The sequence below is a fragment of the Anomaloglossus baeobatrachus genome, chromosome 5 (assembly GCF_048569485.1).
Source record: "Anomaloglossus baeobatrachus isolate aAnoBae1 chromosome 5, aAnoBae1.hap1, whole genome shotgun sequence".
Lineage (NCBI taxonomy): Eukaryota > Metazoa > Chordata > Amphibia > Anura > Aromobatidae > Anomaloglossus > Anomaloglossus baeobatrachus.
The window spans coordinates 38,037,568-38,060,021 of record NC_134357.1 but is presented as its reverse complement, the minus strand read 5'-3'; the positions used below and the strand labels follow the sequence as shown (position 1 = coordinate 38,060,021).

Here is a 22,454-nt window from a genome sequence, read left to right as displayed (position 1 = left end):
ACAAGCTGCAACTGTCAGTCCGGCTGGGTGGGCAGACACTAGAAACATTTGGCCTCATGAGCTTTCTTCATCGTTCCTATGGGAGACCCAGACCATGGGTGTATAGCTTCTGCCTCCGGAGGACACACAAAGTACTACACTCAAAAGTGTAGCTCCTCCCTCCGGGCTATATACACCCCCTGGATGACAATCTTACCAGTTCAATGCTTTGTGTTCAGGAGGTCACACACACACATGCATTCTCTGATTTTTCATTTTTAAGATTTTTTTCAACGATTTGGAAGAAAAGCGGGTCCAATCTGGACTCCCGGCATGTCCCTTCTCACCCCACTGTGTCGGCGGTGCTGTTAAGGTTGACTTACAAGGCTGGAGCCTTCACATGCCGCGCTCCTTCACCATCCCTCGGGCTCTGGCTTGAAGTGGGAGCCATCACGGTTCTCTCTGCTTTGCAGGAGACCGGTCTCCATCCGCAGCCCTGTCAGGATCCTGTCGGACGGAGCGTTTAATCCCCCCCCCAGGGACTTGGCCCTGCGTCTCAAAGCTAAGTATTGAGACATTTTTCAGGGGTCCCGGGTACTTTTATTAAGGGGAGAGTGTATCTTTTGACTGTACTGTGAATTCCGGCCGGTTCTCTGGATTTATCCTGAGAACCGCGCCGACGGTGCCTGCTCGTCGGCCGCATGTAAAAATCTAGGCCCCGGCTTCAGTTGCGGCCTAGTTTCGCTTTCAGCTTCCCCTGCATGTCAGTCATGCAGGGGAGCAGTGCGGCGCCGCCCACCGGCCGTTCAGCATAGGGGAGGACACTCCTTTCTGAGGAGATGTTCCCTCCCCTGTATCTCTCCTTGGCCCTCCGGTTCCTGCTCTTGGGCTAATCCCCGCCCCCCCTCCTCACTCCAGCGCCATTTTCTCAGCGTTCACATGCTGAACGGCGCTGGCTGCTGCAGCTGCTGCACGCTTCACTGGGGGTCCGAGCTGTGGAATCCGGAGGGCACACAGAGAGCGGTCTGGTAAGCCACAACCTCTGGTTGTGGGCTTTTATTATACACTCTCAGGGGGTCATTCTACAGGAGTGTATTCTTTACTGCAGGGTCTCCACCTCAGCAGCATGTCTGTCACTAGGAGCAAGAAGGCTGCTAAGCTGTACGCTATATGCACTGCATGTCAGCTCATTCTGCCAGAACCGAGCACATATCCACATTGTGATGCCTGCTCTAACATGGTGGTGCCTCAGCCTGGAGCCTCCTCAGGAGTCCCTCCGGCTGCTCCGGCCCCGGTGGCTGAACCCCCGGCTTGGGTAGCATCTTTTTCCAGAGCTATTTCCCAGTCTTTTGCAGATTCTATGGGACAGCTGTCCCGGACTCTGCTGACCATGCATCAGCCCCCTTCTCAGGGCGCCCCTGCTGCTCCGAGCTCTGCAGAGCTCTCAGAGCATGTTTTAGGACCCCGTCCTCCTAAACGGAAACGCAGGGACCCTTCTCCTTCCTCGTCCCACGACTCTGATTCACGAGCTGAGGTGCAAGGCGAGGAAGATACTTTTACTGTGGGCTCAGACGCTACCTCTATGTACCCCATTGACTTATCTGAGGGTGATGCGGATGTTAGTGACTTGATTGCATCCATTAACTCCGTACTGAACCTCAATCCACCAGTGTCAGAGGAACAAGCCTCTCTGGTAGAAATACACCAGTTTACCTCTCCTAAGAGAGCTAGGAGTATGTTTTTTAACCACTCCAGTTTTCAGACCACTGTTACCAAGCCCAGGGCCTGTCCTGACAAACGCTTTCCAAAGCGCGTGGCTCTGATGACCGTTTTCCCTTTCCACCTGAGGTGGTTAAGGAGTGGGCTCAGTCCCCAAAGGTTGACCCTCCGGTGTCTAGAATCTCAGCCCGGACAATCGTATCTGTGGCCGATGGCACCTCTCTTAAGGATCCCACTGACCGCCAGGTTGACCTTCTGGCCAAATCTGTATATGAGGCGGCAGGAGCCTCGTTCTCCCCGTCTTTTGCAGCAGTGTGGGCTCTTAAGGCAGTCTCTGCCTCTCTGGCGGAAATACATTCCCTTGCCAGGGACTCTATACCCGAGATGGTTGCCTTAACTTCCCAGGCCTCGGCTTTTTCATCCTACGCCATGTCTGCCATTCTGGAGGCTTCTCACCGCACGGCGGTGGCTTCCGCTAATTCTATCGCGATCCGCAGGATCTAGTGGCTTCGAGAGTGGAAGGCAGACGCTTCTTCTAAGAAGTTCCTTGCTGGGCTCCCCTTTGCTGGGTCCCGGCTGTTCGGTGAACAACTGGATGAAATTATTAAGGAAGCTACTGGCGGGAAGAGTACTTCCTTGCCACAGACTAAAACCAGAAAACCTGTCCAGGGCAGGAACCAGTCGAGGTTTCGTTCCTTTCGTTCCTCTAACTGGTCATCCTCTAAGCCCTCAGCCTCGTCCACTGCCTCAGCCAAGGATCGTAAACCCAACTGGCGCGCGAAACCGCGTCCTCAGAAGGGCGGAGGAGCCGCTGCCACTAAGGCAGCCTCCTCTTGACTATCTGGCTGTGCCAGCAACGTCCTTGGTCGGTGGCAGGCTCTCCCACTTTGGTGACGTGTGGTTTCAACACGTCTCCGATCAGTGGGTGCGGGATATCATCTCCCACGGCTACAGGATAGAATTTTCTTCCAGCCCGCCAAACAGATTTTTTCTGTCCATTCCCCCCTGCTCCAGGGCCGCCGCCTTCTCACAGGCCGTGGCTTCCTTGCAGGCCAACGGGGTAATTGTTCCGGTTCCCGCCCGGGAATGGTTCAGAGGTTTCTATTCAAACCTCTTCCTTGTCCCCAAGAAGGACTGTTCCTTCCGGCCCATCCTGGATCTCAAGCTTCTCAACAAGCATGTTCAGGTACGGCGCTTTCGCATGGAATCTCTGAGATCTGTCATTGCCTCAATGACCCAAGGAGATTTTCTAGCATCCATCGACATCAGAGATGCCTATCTGCATGTGCCTATTGCGGTTTCACACCAGCGTTGGCTACGCTTTGCAGTCGGAGAGGAACATTTCCAATTCGTGGCTCTCCCCTTCGGGTTAGCCACGGCCCCTCGGGTATTCACCAAGGTCATGGCAGCAGTGGTTGCGGTCCTGCATCTCCAGGGGTTGGCAGTAATCCCCTACCTGGACGACCTTCTAGTCAAGGCCTCATCCAGTGCAGACTGCCAGCGGAGTGTCTCGCTCACTCTCGCCACGCTTGTTCAATTCGGGTGGCTTGTCAATCTGCCCAAGTCCACTCTGATCCCGACCCAGGAACTTACGTACCTAGGGATGCAATTCGAGACTCTGCCGGCACTTGTGAAGCTGCCCTTAGTCAAACAGCAGTCCCTTCATCTGGCGGTGCGCTCTCTGTTGAAGCCCCGCAGTCATTCCATCAGGCACCTCATGCATGTGCTGGGTCAGATGGTGGCGTCAATGGAAGCGGTTCCCTTTGCCCAGTTCCATCTGCGTCCTCTGCAGTTGGACATTCTCCGCAGTTGGGACAAGCGGATCTCTTCCTTGCACAGGCTAGTGGCTCTGTCGCCGCAGACCAGGAGCTCTCTTCAGTGGTGGCTTCGGCCCCTCTCTCTGTCACAGGGACGCTCCTTCCTGACTCCGTCCTGGGTGATCCTCACCACGGATGCCAGCCTCTCCGGCTGGGGAGCAGTATTTCTCCACCACCGAGCACAGGGCACTTGGACTTCGTCCGAATCAGCCCTCTCGATCAATGTGCTGGAAATCAGGGCTGTTCTCCTAGCTCTCGTAGCCTTCCACCACCTGTTGGCGGGCAAGCACATTCGAGTCCAGTCGGACAACGCGACAGCGGTTGCCTACATCAATCACCAGGGCGGGACTCGCAGCCGCCTGGCAATGTTGGAAGTTCAACGAATCCTTCAGTGGACGGAGGACTCCAAGTCCACCATATCCGCAGTCCACATCCCAGGCGTAGAAAACTGGGAGGCAGATTATCTCAGCCGTCAAACCGTGGACAGCGGCGAGTGGGCCCTGCATCCGGCAGTGTTCAGGTCAATCTGCCGCAAGTGGGGCACTCCGGAAGTGGATCTAATGGCATCCCGGCACAACAACAAGGTTCCGGTTTACGTGGCTCGCTCCCACGATCCTCAGGCCTTCGCAGCAGACGCGCTGGTTCAGGATTGGTCTCAGTTCCGTCTGGCCTATGTGTTTCCCCCTCTAGCGCTCTTACCCAGGGTTCTGCGCAAGATCAGAATGGAGGGCCGTCGAGTCATAATCATTGCTCCGGACTGGCCCAGGCGAGCTTGGTACCCAGACCTGCTCCGTCTGTCCGTAGAGGTGCCGTGGCATCTCCCGGACCGCCCAGACCTTCTCTCTCAAGGTCCGTTCTTCCGCCAGAATTCTGCGGCTCTCAGATTGACGGCGTGGCTCTTGAGTCCTGGATCCTGACGGCTTCAGGCATTCCTTCTGAGGTCATCTCCACTATGACTCAGGCTCGGAAGTCTTCCTCGGCCAGGATTTACCACAGAACTTGGAACATTTTCCTGTCCTGGTGTCGCTCTTCCGGCCATGCTCCTTGGCCGTTCTCATTGCCGACCATCCTGTCCTTTCTACAGTCCGGTCTGCAGCTAGGACTGTCCCTCAATTCCCTCAAGGGACAAGTGTCGGCTCTGTCGGTATTATTCCAGCGGCGTATCGCCCGACTGGCTCAGGTGCGCCCCTTCATGCAGGGCGCATCTCACATCATTCCTCCTTACCGGCGGCCTTTGGATCCCTGGGATCTTAATCTGGTCCTCACGGCCCTACAGAAACCCCCCTTTGAGCCTCTCAGGGAGATTCCCTTGTTTAGACTTTCACAGAAAGTGGTTTTCCTAGTAGCCATAACGTCTCTCAGGAGAGTCTCTGATTTGGCTGCGCTCTCTACGGAGTCACCTTTTTTAGTTTTTCACCAAGACAAGGTGGTTCTCCGCCCGACTCCGGATTTTCTCCCTAAGGTGGTGTCTTCTTTCCACCTTAACCAGGACATTTCATTGCCTTCCCTTTGTCCGGCTCCTGTGCATCGCTTTGAGAAGGCGTTGCATACGTTTTTAGGCGGTGCACCTCACTATTTGTGCTAACCACGGGTCAGCGCAAGGGTCTCTCGGCTTCTAAACCGACCCTAGCTCGTTGGATTAGGTCGGCCATCTCCGATGCCTACCAGTGTTCTCAGGTGCCCCCACCGCCAGGAATTAAGGCGCACTCGATCAGAGCCTGTTGGTGCCTCCTGGGCTTTCAGGCACCAGGCTACGGCTCAGCAGGTTTGTCAGGCTGCCACTTGGTCTAGTCTGCACACCTTTACGAAGCACTACCAAGTGCATGCTCATGCTTCGGCAGATGCGAGCTTGGGCAGACGCATCCTTCAGGCAGCTGTCGCCCACTTGTGAAGTTAGGTTTTGCCTACTTCTCAGTTTTGTTTATTTCCCACCCATGGACTGCTTTGAGACGTCCCATGGTCTGGGTCTCCCATAGGAACGATGAAGAAAAAGAGAATTTTGTTTACTTACCGTAAATTCTTTTTCTTATAGTTCCGACATGGGAGACCCAGCACCCTCCCTGTTGCCTGTTGGCAGTTCTTGTTCCGTGTGTTTCACCGGCTGTTGTTGTAGATAGAGTAAAACTCGGAACAACCGGAACCTCTATGTCTACTTATGGGTGGATGTCCTCCTTCAGCTTTTGCACTGAACTGGTTAGATTGTCATCCAGGGGGTGTATATAGCCCGGAGGGAGGAGCTACACTTTTGAGTGTAGTACTTTGTGTGTCCTCCGGAGGCAGAAGCTATACACCCATGGTCTGGGTCTCCCATGTCGGAACTATAAGAAAAAGAATTTACGGTAAGTAAACAAAATTCTCTTTTTCTCAATTTTTAACTCAACTCCTAAAATACTAATTTATAATATCAGGATTATACAGCCATTTTGACTTTCAGAGCAAATACAACAGCCTCACTAGGTCTAAGAGATTTGCTTGATAAATGTATGCAATTTGTATTGTGAAATCAAGTTACAGATCCACTTGAACTTTTTTTTCTCCCAATAGTCGTAATGCCAGTTCTCTAAGACCTGCGGACCTCCTTTCCTTGATTCTGATAGTCCAGGACCTGTACCCCGGGATCAATCTCCTGCAGGAGCAGAGTGTCCTGGTAAGACTCTAATGTATATTCCATTTACAAGGAAGCGTCTATATCTCATAGCCCTTAATGTTATAAATAGCAGAGGGTATTTCTGGTTGTGCTTATGGTAGCAATCACAAAGTCGCTGGCTGATTTCTGTAAAATGGCCGGAATACCCAGGACGGCCTGTGCTTCTAGTGAAATGGGACTTAGATCACAATAGAGAAATCCATGTATTGCAAACACTAACCTGTGCCCATACTACATCTGTCTAATGCCAGCATTATAATAAACAGTTATGAATCTCACCACCCAACCTCTCTTGACTATTTAAAGGGGGTCTCTCACTAGATTTTGCCGTTTAAATTAAGTTTATCCTCCAGTTGCCGCTGCTCCACTGATTCTGGAACTGTTTTTCTTTTCCTTCTGTGCCCCTCCGTTCCAGAGTTATGCACCTGGTAAAAATGGCTGCCATTTTCCCCTCCAACTAACTGTGCGTGTACTAGAGAATTTCTCTGCTTTCTCTCTTCTGACAGTGGCCAATCACAACACAGACACGCCCACAGCAGTTTTGTAATACACTTCCAATTGGCTGAAGGGAAATTTTGCAGCCTCATTACCGGGGACCATAACTTTGGAACGGAGGGTCACAGAAGAAAAAGAAAAACTGTTTCAGAATCAGTAGAGCCGTGCCGATTAGGATAGGCACTCTGTTTAAACCTTAAAAAATCTAGTGACAAGTCCCCTTTAACACTATATTTTAACCCTTTCTGTTATGATAGGGCAGAGAAGACAATGCAGCGTCTGAGGAATATTTCACTCCTGACCCGTCTCCCAACACAAGCAGCTTAGGTGAGCCATAAATTAAAAATATAACTTTCCAATAAAGGAACTGGTGACTAAATACTACAGTGTTACATTTACTATTCTTATTGTGCACGCTTGTCCTGATAGGAGTCGCAGTTTGTGCTTCAGAGCTGCTTTCACTACTGTAAATTTGGCACAAGAAGTAGCATCCATCATGGTCATTCAATCAACCTTTTATATAGAAATATACATACACTTCTCTGCCTCATCACCTCTTCTCTCTGTAGTTTTTTGGGTGTTTTTTTGGATAAAAATCCCTATTCAGAAGATTAATTAAACAGCAAGACCTCTCATGTCCACATAACAGCCCAAATGCATCATTAATACAGGTGCAGTCGCCTCTCAATTTCCACCTTTGCAACCAATTTTTCTTCAAAATAATAATCAACTGAGCAATAAGTTAAAACTACAAATTTTCTTTTTGCTCTCTAGTTTGTGGCTGATCTGCATCTTATAGGTTTGGCAGAAGACTGAAAAAAGGAGATAGGACTGCGGGATCAGACTACAGAGTTTTGTTTGTAGTCTGTTACCATGGAAACTGACCGTATAGAACCTGTGGGAACAAAACGGGAGAGAATTGTTAATGCTCCTTGCAAACTTGGGTCATTTTTCATACTTAAAGTGTTAAAGCCTAATGGATGGGTGCACTTTTGATATTTTTTATTTAGCTTTTTTCAGTACGTTTTTCTGTCCAACAAATGAATCCTCCTTCAGCTACATAGATGCAAACCTAAAAAGTTTTGGCTCTTGTCAGAAGGGAGAGGGGGGAAAAAAACAAAAAGCGAAAAACTGTGGGAAGGGGTCATATTTAGAGTTGAGCGGATTGCCGGTGGATCAGTGTCGGGTTGACATGGAAGTCCGAGATCCGATCCGGAATCCGGCCAATATATGTAAATGAGGAGCGGAATCCGGGGCGAGAGAGAGTGAGTGAGAGTGTGTGTGAGTGAGAGTGTGTGTGAGTGAGAGTGTGTGTGAGTGAGAGTGTGTGTGAGTGAGAGTGTGTGTGAGTGAGAGTGTGTGTGAGTGAGAGTGTGTGTGAGTGAGAGTGTGTGTGAGTGAGAGTGTGTGTGAGTGAGAGTGTGTGTGAGTGAGAGTGTGTGTGAGTGAGAGTGTGTGTGTGAGTGAGAGTGTGTGTGTGAGTGAGAGTGTGTGTGTGAGTGAGAGTGTGTGTGTGAGTGAGAGTGTGTGTGTGAGTGAGAGTGTGTGTGTGAGTGAGAGTGTGTGTGTGAGTGAGAGTGTGTGTGTGAGTGAGAGTGTGTGTGTGAGTGAGTGTGTGTGAGAGTGTGTGTGTGTGAGAGTGTGTGTGTGAGTGAGAGTGTGTGTGTGAGTGAGAGTGTGTGTGTGAGTGAGAGTGTGTGTGTGAGTGAGAGTGTGTGTGTGAGTGAGAGTGTGTGTGTGAGTGAGAGTGTGTGTGTGAGTGAGAGTGTGTGTGTGAGTGAGAGTGTGTGTGTGAGTGAGAGTGTGTGTGTGAGTGAGAGTGTGTGTGTGAGTGAGAGTGTGTGTGTGAGTGAGAGTGTGTGTGTGAGTGAGAGTGTGTGTGTGAGTGAGAGTGTGTGTGTGAGTGAGAGTGTGTGTGTGAGTGAGAGTGTGTGTGTGAGTGAGAGTGTGTGTGTGAGTGAGAGTGTGTGTGTGAGTGAGAGTGTGTGTGTGAGTGAGAGTGTGTGTGTGAGTGAGAGTGTGTGTGTGAGTGAGAGTGTGTGTGTGAGTGAGAGTGTGTGTGTGAGTGAGAGTGTGTGTGTGAGTGAGAGTGTGTGTGTGAGTGAGAGTGTGTGTGTGAGTGAGAGTGTGTGTGTGAGTGAGAGTGTGTGTGTGAGTGAGAGTGTGTGTGTGAGTGAGAGTGTGTGTGTGAGTGAGAGTGTGTGTGTGAGTGAGAGTGTGTGTGTGAGTGAGAGTGTGTGTGTGAGTGAGAGTGTGTGTGTGAGTGAGAGTGTGTGTGTGAGTGAGAGTGTGTGTGTGAGTGAGAGTGTGTGTGTGAGTGAGAGTGTGTGTGTGAGTGAGAGTGTGTGTGTGAGTGAGAGTGTGTGTGTGAGTGAGAGTGTGTGTGTGAGTGAGAGTGTGTGTGTGAGTGAGAGTGTGTGTGTGAGTGAGAGTGTGTGTGTGAGTGAGAGTGTGTGTGTGAGTGAGAGTGTGTGTGTGAGTGAGAGTGTGTGTGTGAGTGAGAGTGTGTGTGTGAGTGAGAGTGTGTGTGTGAGTGAGAGTGTGTGTGTGAGTGAGAGTGTGTGTGTGAGTGAGAGTGTGTGTGTGAGTGAGAGTGTGTGTGTGAGTGAGAGTGTGTGTGTGAGTGAGAGTGTGTGTGTGAGTGAGAGTGTGTGTGTGAGTGAGAGTGTGTGTGTGAGTGAGAGTGTGTGTGTGAGTGAGAGTGTGTGTGTGAGTGAGAGTGTGTGTGTGAGTGAGAGTGTGTGTGTGAGTGAGAGTGTGTGTGTGAGTGAGAGTGTGTGTGTGAGTGAGAGTGTGTGTGTGAGTGAGAGTGTGTGTGTGAGTGAGAGTGTGTGTGTGAGTGAGAGTGTGTGTGTGAGTGAGAGTGTGTGTGTGAGTGAGAGTGTGTGTGTGAGTGAGAGTGTGTGTGTGAGTGAGAGTGTGTGTGTGAGTGAGAGTGTGTGTGTGAGTGAGAGTGTGTGTGTGAGTGAGAGTGTGTGTGTGAGTGAGAGTGTGTGTGTGAGTGAGAGTGTGTGTGTGAGTGAGAGTGTGTGTGTGTGAGTGAGAGTGTGTGTGTGTGAGTGAGAGTGTGTGTGTGTGAGTGAGAGTGTGTGTGTGTGAGTGAGAGTGTGTGTGTGTGAGTGAGAGTGTGTGTGTGTGAGTGAGAGTGTGTGTGTGTGAGTGAGAGTGTGTGTGTGTGAGTGAGAGTGTGTGTGTGTGAGTGAGAGTGTGTGTGTGTGTGTGAGTGAGAGTGTGTGTGTGTGTGTGAGTGAGAGTGTGTGTGTGTGAGTGAGAGTGTGTGTGTGTGAGTGAGAGTGTGTGTGTGTGAGTGAGAGTGTGTGTGTGTGAGTGAGAGTGTGTGTGTGTGAGTGAGAGTGTGTGTGTGTGAGTGAGAGTGTGTGTGTGTGAGTGAGAGTGTGTGTGTGTGAGTGAGAGTGTGTGTGTGTGAGTGAGAGTGTGTGTGTGTGAGTGAGAGTGTGTGTGTGTGAGTGAGAGTGTGTGTGTGTGAGTGAGAGTGTGTGTGTGTGAGTGAGAGTGTGTGTGTGAGTGAGAGTGTGTGTGTGAGTGAGAGTGTGTGTGTGAGTGAGAGTGTGTGTGTGAGTGAGAGTGTGTGTGTGAGTGAGAGTGTGTGTGTGAGTGAGAGTGTGTGTGTGAGTGAGAGTGTGTGTGTGAGTGAGAGTGTGTGTGTGAGTGAGAGTGTGTGTGTGAGTGAGAGTGTGTGTGTGAGTGAGAGTGTGTGTGTGAGTGAGAGTGTGTGTGTGAGTGAGAGTGTGTGTGTGAGTGAGAGTGTGTGTGTGAGTGAGAGTGTGTGTGTGAGTGAGAGTGTGTGTGTGAGTGAGAGTGTGTGTGTGAGTGAGAGTGTGTGTGTGAGTGAGAGTGTGTGTGTGAGTGAGAGTGTGTGTGTGAGTGAGAGTGTGTGTGTGAGTGAGAGTGTGTGTGAGTGAGAGTGTGTGTGTGTGAGAGTGTGTGAGTGAGAGTGTGTGAGTGTGTGTGTGTGAGAGTGAGAGTGAGTGAGAGTGTGTGTGAGTGAGAGTGTGTGTGAGTGAGAGTGTGTGTGAGTGAGAGTGTGTGTGAGTGAGAGTGTGTGTGAGTGAGAGTGTGTGTGAGTGAGAGTGTGTGTGAGTGAGAGTGTGTGTGAGTGTGTGTGAGAGAGAGAGTGTGTGTGAGAGAGAGAGTGTGTGTGAGAGAGAGAGTGTGTGTGAGAGAGAGTGTGTGTGAGAGAGAGTGTGTGTGAGAGAGAGTGTGTGTGAGAGAGAGTGTGTGTGAGTGAGAGTGTGTGTGAGTGAGAGTGTGTGTGTGAGTGAGAGTGTGTGTGTGTGAGTGTGAGAGGAAAAAAAAAAAAATATCCGGATCATCCACCCGGAATCCCAGGTCGGACTCGGATCTGCCACTCAAACCGTGCGGATCCGGATTTTACGGGTCCAGGTCCGCTCAACACTAGTCATATTGTATGTGTTTGGCAGTCGTACTGTCCCCGTACTAATTTCACTATTGTACTCGGAAAGGTGGAGGCAGCTGGAGAGATGACGACTCCTCCATGTCCAGTCTTGGTGATACTGAGATCCAGGTAAGCTCTCCATACTGTCTCCATCTATATAGAGTAATGGCCTCCCACCTATAGATTGGAGATTCCTGGTTAATGCCGTCCTCTATTTCTCTCCCATAGATAGCTGAGGACAGTTTGAAGACTTTGGTCGGCCCAATGCCGGAGTCCACCAATACGAGGCGGGTGTTTCTGGATGCCAATCTAAGAGAGGGCTACTGCCCCATGATGCCGCACTCCATGTACTGCCTGCCTCTGTGGCATGGGATGTCGCTGATCCTTTTAACCAAGGTGATTTAACCATGAATCCGAAGCAATGAAGTGGGTAAAAGCAGCATGGACTGACCTAGGGGTCCAAACATTTTGCAAAAGGCTCCGTGTATCTGAGTATGTGACTGGCTCAGGCTGCTTTCACACATCAGTTTTTTGCCATCAGGCACGATCCGGCGAAAAAAACAAATCAGTTGGATCAGTTTTTTCCATCAGTTCATCCAGTTTTTTGACAGATCCGGTGTGATACTGAGCATGCTCAGTCCAAAAAACGGATCCGGCGTCCGGATCCGTTTTTACCGCATTACGCATGATGCGGCGTCCATAGGCTTCCATTATAAAACACGCCGGATCCAGCGTGATCCGTTTTTTTTGACGGACACAAAAACGTTCACATCAACGTTTCAGGCTAATTTCACACATCAGTTTTTGGCATCAGGCACAATCCGGCGTGTGCCTGATGCAACGGATCCGGCGCACAATATGCAAAAACTGATCTGCCTGATCCTTTTTTTTGACGGTTCCAGTATACCTGATCCGTCAAACAGATCCGGCGCATCCGTTTTTCCATCCTTTTTGTCTGTGTTTTTTTTTTTTTTTTTTGCTTGATCCGTTTTTTTCAATACATTGGAGCATGCTCAGTTTACAAAAACTGATCCGGCGGCCGCATCCGTTTTTTACCGCATTACGCCAGATCCGGCGTCCATAGGCTTCCATTGTAAAACATGCGATATCACGCCGGATCCGGCGCGATGCGTTTTTTTTTTTTGCCGGACAAAAAAACGTTACAAGATACGTTCCCTCCGGCCGCCGCTTTAGCCAATTATGACGGATCTGGCAAAAGCCGGATGCAACGCAAGGCCATCAGGCAGAATCCGGCGCTAATACAAATCAATGGGGATAAAACGGATCCAGCGCTGGATCCGTTTTACCCGTTTTTTTCCGGATTGTGCCTGATGGGAAAAAAACTGATGTGTGAAATTAGCCTCATCCGGCCGCCGGACAAGTAAATTTTGCCGCAAGGCCATCCGGCACAATCCGGCGCTAATAAAAGTCTGTGGGGGAAAAAACGGATCCGGCGGCAATAGACGCCGGATCCGTTTTTTCATGTTTTTGCCGGATTGTGTCTGATGGCAAAAAACTGATGTGTGAAAGCAGCCTCAAAGTGATTATCCACTAGTTTAACAGTGATGGTCTATCCTTAGGACAGCATAAGCAAGGAGGCTTAAGGTTCAAAAGTATAATAACCCAAATACTATCAGTCTGGAAACAGTAATGTGTGAAATCAATGTAAGCGCCTTACTCTGGTCAGGAGTGTGTGCTGAAATGCTCGACGTGTGTTTCGCAGGGGCTTCTTCTTGAGCTCAGCCCCCTGAAAAAGCCCACACGAAATGCGTTTGATATGTTTCCTTTTCCAGACTGATCGTTTTTGGGTTATTAAACTGTGTACATTGGGTGTTATATGTACTGTTTTGAACCCAAATATCTCCATTGTCTAATTTACTTTGTATTATTGTTCAGTGCATTGCTCGTCTACTGTTGATACCCAATTGTCTCCACCTTTCGTGCTCTAATTGGGAACCTCATAACTAACCACATTGTGACTTATTTTTACTTATTGTATTAACACTATGTAAGGTTGCAATTTTTTGTTTTTGTAATATATATATATATAAACACGTGTATGTACAGTGCTGTCCAAAAGTATTGGCACCCCTGCAATTCTGTCAGATAATACTCAGTTTCTTCCTGAAAATGATTGCAACCACAAATTCTTTGGTATTATTATCTTCATTTAATTTGTCATCAATTAAAAATAAGAAAAAAAATTGTCATAAAGCCAAATTGGATATAATTCCGCACCAAACATAAAAAAGGGGGTGGACAAAAGTATTGGCACTGTTTGAAAAATCATGTGATGCTTCTCTAATTTGTGTAATTAACAGCCCCTGTAACTTACCTGTGGCACCTAACAGGTGTTGGCAATAAGTAAATCACACTTGCAACCGGTGACATGGATTAAAGTTGACTCAACCTCTGTCCTGTGTCCTTGTGTGCACCACATTGAGCATGGAGAAAAGAAAGAAGACCAAAGAACTGTCTGAGGACTTGAGAATCCAAATTGTGAGGAAGCATGAGCAATCTCAAGGCTACAAGTCCATCTCCAAAGACCTGAAAGTTCCTGTGTCTACGGTGCGCAGTGTCATCAAGAAGTGTAAAGCCCATGGCACTGTGGCTAACCTCCCTAGATGTGGAAGGAAAAGAAACATTGACGAGAGATTTCAACGCAAGATTGTGCGGATGGTGGATAAAGAACCTCGACTAACATCCAAACAAGTTCAAGCTGCCCTGCTGCCGAGGGTACAACAGTGTCAACTCGTACTATCCGTCGGCGTCTGAATGAAAAGGGACTGTATGGTAGGATACCCAGGAAGACCCCACTTCTTACCCCGAGACATAAAAAAGCCAGGCTGGAGTTTGTCAAAACTTACCTGAGAAACCCTAAAACGTTTTGGAAGAATGTTTTCTGGTCAGATCAGTCAAAAGTAGAGCTTTTTGGGAAAAGCCATCAACATAGAGTGTACAGGAAAAAAAAAGAGGCATTCAAAGAAAAGAACACGGTCCCTACAGTCAAACATGGTGGAGGTTCCCTGATGTTTTGGGGTTGCTTTGCTGCCTCTGGCACTGGACTGCTTGACCATGTCCATGGCATTATGAAGTCTGAAGACTACCAACATATTTTGCAGCATAATGTAGGGCCCAGTGTGAGAAAGCCGGGTCTTCCTCAGAGGTCATGGGTCTTCCAGCAGGACAATGACCCAAAACACACTTCAAAAAGCACTAGAAAATGGTTTGATAGAAAGCACTGGAGACTACTAAAGTGGCCAGCAATGAGTCCAGACCTGAACCCCATAGAGCACCTGTAGAGAGATCTCACAATGGCAGTTTGGAGAAGGCCCCCTTCACATCTCAGGGACCTGGAGCAGTTTGCCAAAGAAGAATGGTCTAAAATTCCAGCAGAGCATTGTAAGAAACTCATTGATGGGGACCGGAAGCGGTTGTGCGCAGTTATTTTGGCTAAAGGTTGTGCAACCAAGTATTAGGCCAAGGGTGCCAATACTTTTGTCTGGCCCATTTTTGGAGTTTTGTGTGAAATGATCAATGATTTGATTTTTGTTTCATTCTCTTTTGTGTTTTTTCATTGGAAGCAAAATAAATGAAGATAATAATACCAAAGAATTTGTGATTGCAATCATTTTCAAGAAGAAACTGAGTATTATCTGCCGTGTATGTGTGTGTGTGTGTGTATATGTATGTATATGTATGTATATGTGTGTGTATATATATTTACATACATACATACATACATACATACATACATACATACATACATACATACATACATATACACACATATATATATGTATATGTTTGTGTGTATATACTGTAGTATATAATATTTTAGAATATAATAAATGTACTATGTATAATATATAATATTTTTTTTTAAGCAATGTTATATTTGGAGGTCGTAACGCCATAATTATTTAGGTCTATAATCGCTCCTATATGTGCCTGAATGGAGATCTTTGCTAAAACTCGAGCCACCATTATATTACGTGGCCAATTATCACAATAGTAGCCATGTATTGTTGTGGACTCAGGTTCCTTACCTGCTTACTTATGGTTTCCAGATTATAACATTGTGAATCCATGGTGCTGATTCACTGATAAATAAAAATAAAGATTTATTTATTTAGCGCTAACATATTCTGCAGCGCTTTACATACATCAGGAACCTTTTCCCCATTGGGCTCACAATGTAAAGTCCCTATCGGTCTGTCTTTGGAGACGGGGGGAAACCCACGCAAACACGGGGAGAACATACAAACTCCTTGCAGATGTTGTCTTTGGGGATGTGAACCCAGGACCCCAACGCTGCAAGACTGCAGTGCTAACCACTGAGACACCACAAGACTGCAGTGCTAACCCCTGAGACACCACAAGACTGCAGTGCTAACCACTGAAACACCACAAGACTGCAGTGCTAACCACTGAAACACCACAAGACTGCAGTGCTAACCCCTGAGACACCACAAGACTGCAGTGCTAACCACTGAAACACCACAAGACTGCAGTGCTAACCACTGAGACACCACAAGACTGCAGTGCTAACCACTGAGACACCACAAGACTGCAGTGCTAACCACTGAGACACCACAAGACTGCAGTGCTAACCACTGAGACACCACAAGACTGCAGTGCTAACCACTGAAACACCACAAGACTGCAGTGCTAACCACTGAGACACCACAAGACTGCAGTGCTAACCACTGAGACACCACAAGACTGCAGTGCTAACCACTGAAACACCACAAGACTGCAGTGCTAACCACTGAGACACCACAAGACTGCAGTGCTAACCACTGAGACACCACAAGACTGCAGTGCTAACCCCTGAGACACCACAAGACTGCAGTGCTAACCCCTGAGACACCACGAGACGGCAGTGCTAACCCCTGAGACACCACGAGACGGCAGTGCTAACCCCTGAGGCACCACGAGACTGCAGTGCTAACCACTGAGACACCACGAGACTGCAGTGCTAACCCTGAGACACCACGAGACTGAAGTGCTAACCACTGAGACACCACGAGACTGCAGTGCTTACCACTGAGACACCGTGCCACCCCACTGATGGCTTCACACAGCAAACTGAATATAGAAACAGCGTTGCCCTTACTCTTATTCACGGCCATTACTCTACAGTTTTCCGGCTGCCACATCGCGCTGTCCCTGTATCAGCTGCTGGAACGGGTTCAGTATGATGGAGAAGAAGCTCCTGGAAGGACAAGACATTCATCCAGTTGTGCGGTCAAATCCCGTCATGTCGGAGCTCAAGCAAAGAACAGACCGCTTTGTTAAAAGCCTCGGTGGTCGGGAGGCGCAGGTGAGACGAGCCGCACTGGTCAGAAGTATAGTTGGAGATATTTCAAGGTAACAATTATTAATACTGAAGTTGCCGGTGATCAACTGATCCCCCAAATGTTCCAGTTTAGATGCTCCCGGCAATGAATGCTGATTGGTGGACGCTCCCTTGGTCCATTCTAGCGTGAGGAGCAGCTCCTCGCTCTGTCTCATGTCCTCAGGTCTTCTGTGCATATCTTGATCTCCAGGACGTCACTGCATGATCTGGCAACAATAATTCTATCTCCTCTAGAGCCATTCTCCTTGGAGAGATCCAATGGGGAGGGTTCAGATCACGCAGGATGAATCCGTGTCTCTCATTTGGCTGATGAACCCCCTCACGTTTCTATTAACCTCTGCAAAGACTTAAGTCTTGATTTACAGGATACATTTCTGGAGGAGAAGCTATTTTTCGTAAATTTATTAGATCCAGTGGCTCTCCAGCTTCCAGGACTTACTGGGACTGCACAGACTTGTCGGCAGTCCCTGACTTGCCCGGACCGTTGCAGTTTGTCAGAAGCTGTCCTAAATTCAAAAAGTCCTGAGGATGGGTTGGAGGCAAAACTAACATGTGAAGTGCGAAACATCATGGACAGTCCAGCATAGTGATGAGCGGGCACTACCATGCTCGGGAGCTCAGTACTCGTAACTAGTGATGAGCGGGCACTACCATGCTCAGGTGCTCAGTACTGGTAACTAGTGATGAGCGGGCACTACCATGCTCAGGTGCTCAGTACTCGTAACTAGTGATGAGCAGGCACTACCATGCTCGGGTGCTCAGTACTGATAACTAGTGATGAGCGGGCACTACCATGCTCGGGTGCTCAGTACTGATAACTAGTGATGAGCGGGCACTACCATGCTCAGGTGCTCAGTACTGATAACTAGTGATGAGCGGGCACTACCATGCTCAGGTGCTCAGTACTCGTAACTAGTGATGAGCGGGCACTACCATGCTCGGGAGCTCGGTACTCGTAACTAGTGATGAGTGAGCACTACCATGCTCAGGTGCTCAGTACTGATAACTAGTGATGAGCGGGCACTACCATGCTCAGGTGCTCAGTACTCGTAACTAGTGATGACTGAGCACTACCATGCTCGGGTGCTCAGTACTCGTAACTAGTGATGAGCGGGCACTACCATGCTCAGGAGCTCAGTACTCGTAACTAGTGATGAGTGAGCACTACCATGCTCGGGTGCTCAGTACTCGTAACTAGTGATGAGTGAGCACTACCATGCTCAGGTGCTCAGTACTCGTAACTAGTGATGAGTGAGCACTACCATGCTCGGGTGCTCACTACTCGTATCTAGTGATGAGCGGGCAATACCATGCTCAAGTGCTCAGTACTCGTAACTAGTGATGAGCGGGCACTACCATGCTCAGGTGCTCAGTACTCGTAACTAGTGATGAGTGAGCACTACCATGCTCGGGTGCTCACTACTCGTATCTAGTGATGAGCGGGCACTACCATGCTCAAGTGCTCAGTACTCGTAACTAGTGATGAGCGGGCACTACCATGCTCAGGTGCTCAGTACTCGTAACTAGTGATGAGTGAGCACTACCATGCTCAGGAGCTCAGTACTCGTAACTAGTGATGAGTGAGCACTACCATGCTCAGGTGCTCAGTACTCGTAACTAGTGATGAGTGAGCACTACCATGCTCAGGTGCTCAGTACTCGTAACTAGTGATGAGCGGGCACTACCATGCTCGGGTGCTCACTACTCGTATCTAGTGATGAGCGGGCACTACCATGCTCGGGCGCTCAGTACTCATAACTAGTGATGACTGAGCACTACCATGCTTGGGTGCTCTCTACTCGTAACTAGTGATGAGCGGGCACTACCATGCTCAGGTGCTCAGTACTGGTAACTAGTTATGAGCGAGCACTACCATGCTCGGGTGCTCAGTACTGGTAACTAGTGATGAGCAGGCACTACCATGCTCAGGTGCTCAGTACTGGTAACTAGTGATGATGAGCAGGCACTACCATGCTCAGGTGCTTGGTATTGGTAAGTAGTGTAACGAGTACTAAGCACAGTGCTCACTCATCACTAGTTACGAGTACAGAGCACCTGAGCATGGTAGTGCCCGCTCATCACTAGTTACGAGTACAGAGCACCCGAGCATGGTAGTGCCCGCTCATCACTAGTTACGAGTACTGAGCACCCGAGCATGGTAGTGCCCGCTCATCACTAGTTATGAGTACTGAGCACCCGAGCATGGTAGTGCCCGCTCATCACTAGTTACGAGTACAGAGCACCCGAGCATGGTAGTGCCCGCTCATCACTAGTTACGAGTACTGAGCACCCGAGCATGGTAGTGCCCGCTCATCACTAGTTACGAGTACTGAGCACCCGAGCATGGTAGTGCCCGCTCATCACTAGTTACGAGTACTGAGCACCCGAGCATGGTAGTGCCCGCTCATCACTAGTTACGAGTACTGAGCACCCGAGCATGGTAGTGCTCACTCATCACTAGTTACGAGTACAGAGAACCCGAGCATGGTAGTGCCCCCTCATCACTAGTTACGAGTACTGAGCACCTGAGCATGGTAGTGTCCGCTCATCACTAGTTACGAGTACTGAGCACCTGAGCATGGTAGTGCCCGCTCATCACTAGTTACTAGTACAGAGCACCTGAGCATGGTAGTGTCCGCTCATCACTAGTTACGAGTACAGAGCACCTGAGCATGGTAGTGCTCACTCATCACTAGTTACGAGCACTGAGCACCCGATCATGGTAGTGCCCGCTCATCACTAGTTACGAGTACTGAGCACCTGAGCATGGTAGTGCTCGCTCATCACTAGTTACCAGTACAGATCACCCGAGCATGGTAGTGCCCGCTCATCACTAGTTACGAGTACAGAGCACCCGAGCATGGTAGTGCTCGCTCATCACTAGTTACCAGTCCTGAGCACCCGAGCATGGTAGTGCCCGCTCATCACTAGTTACGAGTACTGAGCACTCGAGCATGGTAGTGCCCGCTCATCACTAGTTACGAGTACAGAGCACCCGAGCATGGTAGTGCTCGCTCATCACTAGTTACCAGTCCTGAGCACCCGAGCATGGTAGTGCCCGCTCATCACTAGTTACGAGTACAGATCACCCGAGCATGGTAGTGCCCGCTCATCACTAGTTACGAGTACAGAGCACCCGAGCATGGTAGTGCTCGCTCATCACTAGTTACCAGTCCTGAGCACCCGAGCATGGTAGTGCCCGCTCATCACTAGTTACGAGTACTGAGCACCTGAGCATGGTAGTGCCCGCTCATCACTAGTTACGAGTACAGAGCACCCGAGCATGGTAGTGCCCGCTCATCACTAGTTACCAGTACTGAGCACCCGAGCATGGTAGTGCCCGCTCATCACTAGTTACGAGTACTGAGCACCCGAGCATGGTAGTGCCCGCTCATCACTAGTTACGAGTACTGAGCACCCGAGCATGGTAGTGATCACTCATCACTAGTTACGAGTACTGAGCACCCGAGCATGGTAGTGCCCGCTCATCACTAGTTACCAGTACCGAGCACTTACTAGTGTGGTAAAATTGTGCAGAGGAGCCATATTGCTGGAACAGCTTTTACCACTGCGGATATTAATGGGTAGATGGAGATGCGTGTTTGCACAGGGTGATGTTGGCGCTTACATCTGACCTGTTGCGGTGTGATCACTACAGATCCTCAGTCTCTGCTGCGGCATCTCTTGAAATCTCGCGCACCGCGCTGACTCTCTATATAATGTAGACGATTTTCTGCAGACGAGTAAACAGCGGTAAATTTGGCTGATGCCGGTTCTGAATCTGTGACTTCTTCTTTTCCTCAGTTACATAATGTTTGGCTGGAATTCAAGAGCAAAGTTTTCTCCAGAAATGAGGCGGCGAGTCAGGCAGAGTAAGTGTCCATCAGCCACGTAGGTGTGTAACTGACCGCGCCCCAAGAAATATCTGGAGACATTCGGCAGAATGAAGAATAATGGCGACTCGGTGATCACTGGTCTGCCTTCATAAGCCTTTACCATCAGCTGCAGCCTCCACTGAAATGAATGGGCATCCACTTATAACTAGCGCGGTCTGTAGCTGCTCTCTGCACCAGGGGGTCTACTTTGGGGGTCCGATATGTTGTAATGAATCATATAGACATAGGTCGTCCTGATGAGACTATGCCTTTAATTTCATAAGGGGTTAAACTAGTTGGTGCTAAATGGGGCATCATAGGTTTTTATGCAGTGTCACCTCAATGAATATGGTAAGATTGTTTTTTCATGTGGGCACAGTATAGTGCTTTACTGTAGAATTGCATGGCACTATTACACATTCACAGTGTGCACCGTATGTACAATACTTGATCACTATATGGCACTTGTGCCTTTGCAGTACAACATTCGTTCTTTGCACTATATGTCAGTATTGAATGAAGCAAAATATATCCAGGTCAGAAACAGTGTTAGCCTTATACTGATTACCTCTTTCTTATTCCTTAATATCTTTATTACCAGTTTGTCCTCCATTTTCACCATTCCAAGTGCAGTCCTTGCAGCCGCCACTAGGGGGAGCTCTCAGCATACAGTTTATACATAGATCTGAATGGTGACTTTGTATGCAGTAAGCCTCACAGCTCCCTCTGGTGGGGAGTATGCAGTAAGCCTCACAGCTCCCTCTGGTGGTGAGTATGCAGTAAGCCTCACAGCTCCCTCTAGTGGTGAGTATGCAGTAAGCCTCACAGCTCCCTCTGGTGGGGAGTATGCAGCAAGCCTCACAGCTCCCTCTAGTGGTGACAGCAGGTGGACAGAGTTTCATTATATGACTCTGGGTACATGGAGGATTTAACGCTCGGGGTACAATAAAGAAATAGTTGGAGATTCCCTTTCCAGTATAATATTCCGCCCTGCGTGCTTTAAGTAGCCGCTATATGTCAGATTTACCCATCTAGAGCTTTCCTTCACATTCTGCCTGCATTACACCGATGCTTTTCCTTTTATTTCAGTCCATGCTTCCGCATTTTATGGAGCGGCTGCCATAAAAGATTTTGTTTTTTATGTTAGTAAAAAAATATGATTCTCGATAAAATTCCTGATTGTTTTTAGATGGGCGAGTGATACTGTCAGACGCTTTCTGTGCTTTTTAAACTGCTTTTTATTTTGCTGCTTTCTTATATTAACCCGCTGTCTGCGCTGTTTTTGGTGCTGTTAAATCTCCTCTTATGGGTCTGTCGGGTTTCTGGATTTATGACTTTTCTCCGCTGCTTTCCTCACTGCGATCCTAGGAAATACGGCATAATAAAAGTCTGTTATTTAGAATATATCCAGCTCCCCCTGGATCACCGAACGGGGCCACGGTGAAGGAAGTGAACCACAAAATGTAAACCCAGCCTGATATAACGCTCCGATAAGAAGACCGGGCTCCCAGTGATTCCGAAAAGTGTTTATTGGTTAAGGAATTGTTCAGAGTTGGACAAAACAAAGCTTCCCCCCCCCCCCCGTCCCCCCATCCAAAAAAAACGAAACAAAATAGCGCCACTCATGTCAACAGGTTGTGTGTGGTATTGCAGCTCAGCCTCATTTACTTCAATGGAATAGAGCTGCCATACCACACACAGGGGCAGCACTGTTTCTGCAAGAAAGATCCCATATAATTTATTTGTTTTAATCTTGGCCAATCCCTTTTAATTAAAGGGAATCTGTCAGCAGGTTTTTGCTATGTAACCTGAGAGCGGCATGATGTAGGGCAGCAATGTGTCACTTATTAGGCTGCGTTTTGCTGTTTCAATAAAATCAGTGTTTTATCAGCAGAAGATTATCACCATTGGACTAGGCGTCTTGTGCCTGCTAGTCCTCCTGCTCTGTGTCACCCCGCCCAATCATTAATTAGCAGCTTTCTGTGTACACTGTACATTGACAAAAAGGTGCCAATCAGTGATGAGAGCAGGATTGCACAGTATACACAGAAAGCTGCCAATCCGTGGTGGGGGCGGGGTTACCCAGTGCACATTGTAGACAGAAAGCTGCCAATCAGCACAGTGTACACAATGCTGCCAATCC

General features: G+C 48.7%; 1 protein-coding gene across 1 annotated transcript in view; it reads left to right on the top strand.

Moving 5' to 3' along the window:
• The window catches only part of HPS1 (HPS1 biogenesis of lysosomal organelles complex 3 subunit 1), an 85,365-nt gene that overhangs the window by 31,053 nt on the left and 31,858 nt on the right, over positions 1 to 22,454 (top strand). Inside the window, 7 exon segments of the mRNA XM_075348411.1 lie at positions 6,060 to 6,162; positions 6,915 to 6,984; positions 11,142 to 11,203; positions 11,303 to 11,470; positions 16,220 to 16,264; positions 16,266 to 16,400; positions 20,241 to 20,308. Coding sequence (XP_075204526.1) covers positions 6,060 to 6,162; positions 6,915 to 6,984; positions 11,142 to 11,203; positions 11,303 to 11,470; positions 16,220 to 16,264; positions 16,266 to 16,400; positions 20,241 to 20,308 — 651 coding nt within the window.